Source organism: Penaeus vannamei, chromosome 26 (genome assembly GCF_042767895.1).
Source record: "Penaeus vannamei isolate JL-2024 chromosome 26, ASM4276789v1, whole genome shotgun sequence".
Taxonomy (NCBI): Eukaryota; Metazoa; Arthropoda; class Malacostraca; order Decapoda; family Penaeidae; genus Penaeus; species Penaeus vannamei.
The window spans coordinates 32,315,013-32,324,015 of NC_091574.1; the positions used below are offsets into that span (position 1 = coordinate 32,315,013).

A 9,003-nucleotide genomic window follows, 5' to 3' on the forward strand; every position below is an offset into this window, starting at 1 on the left:
CTCATACCTCATGTTGAGCAATTAGCATCACAGAACAGCACATCACTGGTCTATGTTACAAAAATAATTTATGCTGGAATCCAAATGAAAAACAAGAAAAGAAAAAAAAAATGTTTTGTAGAAATTTATAAGAACCTCTTACGAAAACCACGACCAGTATAACTAAACCTTATCTGGTAATAAAGTACCTGCATTGAAACCAGTTATGTTGATAATACATCTGGCTTGTTTCCCATGTTTTCTAGGTCTTTTGAAAGGAACTACCAAGATATTTCAACATTATCTGGTGTCACATTTCACTACTGCTTCATCAACAGTTCAAAACTATTAGAACTGCACACATTTTAACTTCACACTACTTCCAAAATTGATAATGTGCAGTCTTGTTATAAAGCACTTAATTGTGTGAAGGTTTTAAAATGTAAACTCTGTAAACAGTGGGTAATGTAACTTTTCACATGCCAAAAGATCCCAAAATCTAATCATATTGAATTAATTTAGATATCATGGATATCGTATTGGCAACAGATTTGTAGAGATGGAAGCCTGTTTTCAGTAAGAATAAAGACATTATTAGTGATTACTTTTGTTTTTAATCTTTTGCAATACTCTTCACAAGAGAGACTTCTGAATCTATACACTGCCAATTCAAGTATAAATGTATGTAAGAGAGAAAGAGGTAAGATTACAAGAAAAAAACATTCCTGAATATTTAAGATAACACTTCCGAATATCGAAGGAAGTGCAAAATACTTTACTTCCTATAATATACCAGGATATCATAATTGGTCAACCACACACTTCCTAATGATGATTCAGACCATACCATCCTCAGTGCTTCACCTGTTAACAGCACAAGTACAGGTATACATGTATTGTCCACTACAATTTTGTTTTACTGATTTTGTTTACATGCAGAAGGCTCCAGGAGTCAATTACAAGGTTTACTTGACATCAGTGATTATACCTAATACTTGAATTTGCTGAAAAACATATTTTTAGTAAATACTATCCTAAGTCATGTTATAATAATGATGACAGTAATAATAAAAAAAAAAAGTGATCAGGTATGCCTAGCAGTTGGCTCCTTGGTGACTAGATTCTTGTGAAGCCATCTATGTATAAAGATAATGAATAAAACCAAACCAGAGTGGATAATACATATACCTGCTGCCCATAGGTTAAACTTTGCAAACTATTTCAGTCTCAGAAGATGTAAAGAACGTTACAATACAACAGCTAAATGTGAGATCACCTTGAGCCTATCTTCCTTAACATCAGTAATTCATTTCATACTCCAATCCTTGTTATCTTGGATATTAATCAGTTAATTACCAAATATCCATCAACGTTAACCAAACACCCAGCAGCATGAAGGAAGACAGACTCAAGGTTCAATAGACATTTTTACAGTCCTTGCACTAATAAATAGTATTCACGACACTCACCTCAAAATAGAGGATTTCAACAAAATTATTCTATCATCAACCAACACTCAAATTCAAACACCTACGACACATGAGATTCCTAACAATAGGATGATTCTGACCGGCAATGAATATGCATTGCACTGTTGCTTCAAATAATAAACAGCTCACAAAGCGTTCGCTCATAATTATTAAAGCTGATGTGGCCCGAAAGCTTCCAATTTCCTCCCTTATGCAATGAAGCATGACACGAAATTTGTCAGCACATATGAGGCTGGGGTGAAGAAGATGAAACAATAGTTAATCTGCGAAAAATCAGGAAAAGGATGAAGTAAATAAATGATTAACATATATAACAGGTAATGAGAAAATTACCATCTCTTCCCTGAAATTTACCAAAAGTTGGCCATTAATGATTTATCTGTGCTATGAATTTCACACTTTAAAGCCTGCCGGAAGTTGCATTCAACACCACTTGAAAAAGGCTACCGACAGCACCAGAGGACAAAACTAATTTGAAAATTAAAATCACAGAAAAGAGTAAGAAGGAGTAGAAGTAAAGGAATCCATATCCCTTTATTAGCTGATCACCTGCAGTGCCAACAAACCTTCCAAACCAGGAATTCAACAAAACAAAAAACAAACATAAAAATACCACTTCTCCGTTTTAACTTCTGATAAAATATTCTGAATTATAATTCTGTTATCTATCATCCTCTAATTTCATTTCACCATTAACCCTTTCTCACTTGAGATGTGAATCCAACATCAATCATTTAAGGTATTGTGGAGACATGAAACATATGCTGTGGTAATTATTACTCACTGGCTCAACAATCAAGGGTTCCTCTAAACTCTGTCATATCTGGTATTTGAACAGAAAGAACCTTGATCTGTTGAGCCGAGTTACTACTGAGCAATTTCTCATATGTAAACAGTTTCTACACATCAGATATTGCCCAGTAGCAAGCCTGAAGAGGTTGGTCCCCAAGACTGCTAGATCAAGACAACATGGATACTTGCCATGCACAGGTTATGAACAAAATAAATAAATAAAACAAATTAATGGTAATATTTTTTCTAAATGATGATAAAAAAATAACAAAATATAGATTGTCCATGGGAATATAACTAGTGAAAATTTTGATAACTGCCCGATTTGTCAGGAAAAAATTCTGTGGTTATGAATAATGCTTATTGTGAATGGAGCATCAGTCAGTGACAAAGTTTCATAACTAAAAAACTCTTAAGAGTAGGAACATGCATCAGAAATTCACATAACCAACATGCAACACACAATTACACAAGCATAAAAGATTCACACCAACTGATGTTCCTTAACTCTTTCATTACTTTCACACTGAGTACATACTTCTATACACACCAATAATAAATACATAACAACCACAAGCCAAATCCTGCACACCCACACCATGCAAATAGACATGTTGATAAATAAAGTGTAAAAACCAACATGAGGGGAAAAATGTTTTAAAGTGTAACTTGCATAGAATGCTGAATAATGATGAATAAATATCACTAAATAACATACACACATTCAGTACTAAATCATCATTCACCATTCACATGAAAAAGCATGAAACTTTAGTAACTGGTGGCCATAAACTGTCTAATTCAATAGTTCATGATAATATTGAAAATTTCAAATAAAACAACAGTGTGAAAGATCTAGAGGTTTACAAAAATATATTTCCCCATCTTTCACTAGGGTACAAACACCTGAATAGTATTGGCTATTATCTGTTGACCTTACAATTGATTAATATAATTTCCTAAACTCTATATTATAAATACCTATACAAAATGAATTCCTTCTTTATTAAATGCATGTAATAATGCTAGAAAATCATCCTGATCCATCTGTCTTGCTCGTTTCTTGTCAAAATCACCCTCTGCCAAAATATCTTCAACTTTTGCCTTGATGTCGAAGTCATCTGGGATTTTCTTTTCATGAACAGAACACCATGTTTTATAGTTCTTCTCTAAGGTCTGAAAGTAAAATAATTTCAGTGAGACACATTTCATTACCATTCACAGAAATAAATCTTTTCATGAATAACTTTTATGTCTCCTCTGATACTAAACAAAATGCCCTAAAATAAAAGGATTTCATTAGTCATCTTTTTTTAATTACATAATATGCACCTGGATACATTTCAGTTTATTAGCTGTGTTTCCATATAAATGGCTCTACAAGTACTTTGGCACCAACAAGGCAGTTACTAGATGGGAAGAAAACTGGAGATCTCGAGTTACTGAGAAATGATTATGATCCCATGGCAGTGATGACGAGATAGCTTTGTGGATAGATGCAAATTCCAAATGAAATATTTCACTCACAAATTTGGAAGGTTTGACTAAAAAAAATGACAATACAGCAAATCCAGTTCTTAACTTTGCCATTGCTCACACTATTGCAACTGTTGCTGTGAATGAAATAGTGTGGGCATTTCATTCAAAAAATCTTTTGAAAAACTTTCATTAACAAAAAAGGAGAATGGGTGTAATGCTAAAACAAAGAATGAGATATCAGCATTTGCAGAAGTTTGATCATACAGCCTGTCTGCACTAAATACCAGTTTTCTCCATTTTCTCTAAATGTGAGTTTTGCCTTTAAAATGCTTTAGAGCTTTAACTTTCAACCAACTTACGTTGGTCTTTTTTATTTCATGTACTATTTTATATATCATTATGATTTTTCAAAGTTTCAGTAGATTTTCCCTGATATACATTATTTGCTGACAATATAAATGCAAATTAAGTTATTTTCTTTTCATAGATTTTAATGATACCTTCAGATCTGAGCCATCTGCAATGGCCTTTACTGTAAAGCTTTTTAGAGGCTTACTACTAATTGCATAGTATTTTTGTTCACTCCTTTTATCCTTTCAGTTTTACTTTCATAGGTAGTAGTTCTTCAATCAGGTCCCTTAACTTTGACTATGTTCCTTTAGGCTTTCAGCATGAAAAAGTCATGCACTGAACAGAGGTATACCTTTCCTAAGTGGGGTGAAAGCTCAGTCATAACAAACCTAACTTGGTGGTTTATTTGCAGAGGTTAAGACAGACTTTAAAAATATGATGTTTTCTTCTTAATACTGCAATGGCATTAGGAGAGTGAGTTTGTTAATTTCAATTATTGTAGTAGGCAAAACCTCTCAAATACCTATGATTACTGAAAAAAACTTAAATCATATAAAAGGGGTCTTTAGTGATGAAAAGGTTGGCATCCACTGTCTATTCATAATTTCCATACAGACAGTGAAACCTCAAATTTCAACCACCATTACATGTACAAGTCCTTTTTATGGTTAACACATTTCTTTGAATTTCCTTTCAAAAGTTTCCATAGAAACAAAACAACTGAAATCTGCCATTACCTGTATTACTGACGCTTGTTTAAAAGCTGATGCAAGAGTCTTGTTCTTTCTTACAAAAGCAATGCGAAGAAGACCATCCCACTCTGAGAAGTTGATCTTGGGAACTGGGTTCTTTGGCTCTATTCTGACAACAGATGACTCTACCTGCAAGTAAAATAATTTGTTCACCATATGATACCATAATCTGATTATGTAACTGGTATTTTTATTGGTAATGAGATAGAGGAGTAAAGACAGAGGGAGTGATAAGAGATACAAGAGAGAAAACTGACCACTGACAGAAAGTGAGGAAACAGATTGTGTAAAACCTACAAAACTAAGTTCCCAAGAAAAGACAAAGACAAAGAATAAAATGTAAAAATTACCTTTGGAGGAGGCCTGAAGTTGTTTTTACCAACTTTCATGATGTGATCTACCTTGGCTAACAACTGAGTGTTAACAGTAAGCCTGCAATATAGCTTATCACCAGGTCTGGCAACTAGTCTCTGTGCAAATTCTTGTTGAAACATGAGAATTGCACATTTGAAAATGGGTCGATGAAGCAACAGCTTGAAGACAAACGGTGAAGAAATCTGTGAACATGGCAAATGTTGTTATGTGCTGCATTAATATTTATGTAAGTTGTCTCAGTAACAGAAACAAATTGATATTTTCATCTTACATCCTATGGAACAAGACCTGACATATACAACTTTATCCAAGCTTAATCAAAATGATAACTAACCTGATATGGTAAATTTGCTACACAGATATCAAAAGTTGGAAGGTCTGCTTTCAACACATCTCCAATTCGTATGTCCAGCTTGGAGTGGTATGGCGTGTTCAGAAATCGTTTATGCAACTCTGCTACCATCCGGGCATCCACTTCACAGGCAATGACTCGTTTGGCCTTTTCTAAAAGCTTGGTTGTCATGTTACCTGTACCTGGACCAACCTGTAATATTTCAGATTGAAGTTCATGTTTAAAAATTTTTCTTTTACTATAGCAAAGAGTATTTCATTCCTTATATATACTAAAAACAAATGAATGTAAAGGTACCTACCTCAAGCACTACATCTGTTGACTTCAGAGCAGCCTTTTCCACCATAGAGTTGATAATCAGAGGGTTCTTTAGAATGTGCTGACCCAGATCCGTGTTGAAGACCAATCCCTGGGCTGTTGCTCCCGATGCAGGCTTTGCACCCTTCACTCCAGCTTTCGTGCTGACCTTGCTCACTTCTTTGTGAACTCGGCATTTCTTTTGCACTGGTGCCTTTGGCATTTTGAAGACCCTTTTAGGAAAAATAAAATGGATATAAGAATACAAAAAAAAACACACACACACACACACACACACACACACACACACACACACACACACACACACACACACACACACACACATATATATATTATATACGTTTATATACATACAAATTATATGTATATGCATATCATATATATATACATACATATACATGGACACTCATACACATATACACATGGAAGCTAAAAACAAAAAGATGGACAAAATTAATTCCTTACAGTGTAGGCCTTCTAGTAACAATTCTTAAAGAAAAAAAAAAAAAAAATTGCAAACATCTTTGTCAAACTTCTCTAAAATCTGAATCCAACAATAATTTGTTCAATACACTGTGAAGTCAAAAATGAAAATGTACAATTTCCTTACCAGATTAAAAACAACAATAACAGCAATAACTGGACTTGTCTTTCTTAAGACGGGCCAAAGCTATATAAATGATGAGACTTTACACACCTGCTTTTATACAAGCTTAAGCACACTTGTGATAAACATGACCAAACTTGAAAATGTGTAAAGGACTGCGAAATTATCGTAATAAAACTAATTCAAAATTAAAATTTAGTACTTCTGATTCATAAGTATACCAGAAAATCATAAAGTATTACCCATCAATTCAAAATGGAATTTCTTTCGACGTTGACAATAAATTTCAAAAGCATTTAAAGCCCATGTGTATTGTGCTTCAATGTGGAACCTTATCTTATCCTGTACTTAGGCTGTGATTAGAAACATAGGTCATAGCTTGGAAGGGAGGGAGGGAGGAGGGAAGGGGGGTAGAGAGAGAGGGAGGAAGGGAGGGAGAGGGTGAGGGAGGAAGGGAGGGAGAGGGAGAGGGAGATAAGGAGGGGGAGGGGGAGGGGGAGATAAGGAGGGGGAGGGGGAGGGGGAGATAAGGAGGGGGAGAGAGAGAGAGGGGGGGAGAGAAAAAGAGGGAGGGAAAGAAAGAGGGAGGGAGGGAGAGGGAGAAAGAAAGAGGGAGGGAGAAGGAGAAAGAGAGAGAGAGGGAGGGAGAAAGAGAGAGAGAGAGAGAGGGAGAAAGAAAGAGAGAGGGAGGAAGGGAGGGAGGGAGAAAGAGAAAGAGAGAGGGAGGGAGAGAGAGAAAGAGAGAGGGAGGGAGAGAGAAAGAGAGAGGGAGGGAGAGAGAGAAAGAGAAAGGGAGGGAGAGAGAGAAAGAGAGAGGGATTGGAAAAAGAGAAAGAAAGAGTGAGGGAGAAAGAGAAAGAGAGAGAGAGGGAGAAGGAGAAAAAGAGGGAGAGGGAGAAAGAGAAAGAGAGAGGGAGGGAGAAAGAGAAAGAGAGAGGGCGGGAGAAAGAGAAAGAGAGAGGGCGGGAGAAAGAGAGAGAGAAAGAGAGAGGGAGGGAGGGAGGGAGGGAGAAAGAGAAAGAGAGAGGGAGGGAGAGAGAGAAAGAGAGAGGGAGGGAGAGAGAAAGTGAGAGGGAGGGAGAGAGAGAAAGAGAGAGGGAGGGAGAGAGAGAAAGAGAGAGGGAGGGAGAAAGAGAAAGAGAGAATGAGGGAGAGAAAGAGAGGAGAGAGAGAGGAGAGGAGAGGAGAGGAGAGGAGAGAGAGAGAGAGAGAGAGAGAGAGAGAGAGAGAGAGAGAGAGAGAGAGAGAGAGAGAGAGAGAGAGAGAGAGAGAGAGAGAGAGAGAGAGAGAGAGAGAGAGAGAGAGACTTTAAATTCATTTGAAACATATTCACATATAATATGTTGAGAAATTGAATGCTTAAACAATAGATGCAAGATGGAGTGTCTAATGTATTCTCAGTTCCAAATCCTAGAAATTAAGTAAGCTTGAAGCTGTAAGGAGTCCGGTGTCAAACAGTCAGGTTTTGGTAGTAATGATGATGATTTTTATCTGATATTTTCCGTTGGATTATAATTATTGTTCTATACATAATTTAACATAATTACAAACTTATTTTTGCTGGAATATTTGTCAAAGACTTTGGAAAAAAACACCACCCTTCAGAATGGGGCCATTAATAATATAGCAATGGAACTGTCAAATTTTCTAATTTTCAAATACTGAATACCTATATGCCAAAATACGTTAGTAATGTTAAAGACGGGTAATATAAGCCACTGTACAAAGTGGGTCTTGATTCCAGACTGGGTTGTATGTCAAGACCTATGTGCATATACAATTTATGCAGGGTAATCATGCAGTGAGGTTTCATGCCCCTCCCACAACTTTATTGTGGGAGGGGCATGAAAATGTGCCCACAGAAAATTTTTCTATTACTCTAGCTTCTTAGCTGCTTTCTAAGTGAACAAAAACCTTTTGACGCATTTTGGGTGCTTTATATCTCTTTTTTTTTATCTTACTGTCACAGTCTTAGGTGTGAATAACCTAATACTTCAGTGGTAAATGAAAATTTTGGGATTCTAAAGACATAAGAAATGGGTGCATAAAGCAATTGTCAAAAATTGTGAACACATATCCGTAGGAGGGGAAAGTTTATTACAAAAGAAGAGGCGGAGACTGAAGAAGGAATATAACGTTGGAGAGCTACATTTTACTCTATAGGCAATAGTAAATAAAAATAATACACGAGTCACAGCGATAGATCCACACAAAAATTTTCATGCAATTCAACTACCGTTTAATCTTCTAATAACTCAATCACCAAATTGTACATTTAGTTAGCATCTGGGAGTGCTACCATTGGGTGTACATTTAGATAACTAATTTAAGACCTACAACAGCATAAGAATAAGATTATATGTCATACTTCTGCAATCAAACTAAAATAACTCTTCGTACCTTTCCCGTCTTTAAACGGGTCGTAAAAAAAGATTCAGTGCCTCCCTGCTCGGCCGGGCCCCAGAATTGGTACACACATGTGGACTTGTTTACGTCTGTTTGCGATTC

At 36.0% G+C, this 9,003-nt stretch overlaps 1 protein-coding gene across 3 annotated transcripts in view; it reads right to left on the reverse strand.

The window, feature by feature from the left end:
* LOC113826038 (dimethyladenosine transferase) overlaps positions 1-9,003 on the reverse strand; it is a 9,011-nt gene extending 8 nt beyond the window's left edge. The window contains exons 1-6 of one of the 3 annotated variants that reach the window (XM_027378898.2): positions 8,896-9,003; positions 5,872-6,100; positions 5,553-5,762; positions 5,194-5,400; positions 4,829-4,972; positions 1-3,437 (exon numbers count right to left, since the gene is read on the reverse strand). The exon at positions 1-3,437 is cut by the window's left edge and continues 8 nt beyond it. In XM_027378898.2, the coding sequence (XP_027234699.1) occupies positions 3,243-3,437; positions 4,829-4,972; positions 5,194-5,400; positions 5,553-5,762; positions 5,872-6,090 (975 nt within the window). In that variant the 5' untranslated portion in view covers positions 6,091-6,100; positions 8,896-9,003 and the 3' untranslated portion in view covers positions 1-3,242. Of the gene's footprint in view, positions 3,438-4,828; positions 4,973-5,193; positions 5,401-5,552; positions 5,763-5,871; positions 6,101-6,498; positions 6,601-6,737; positions 6,839-8,895 lie in introns of those variants that run through there. The other 2 variants (XM_027378901.2, XM_027378899.2) reach the window with 2 other exon arrangements.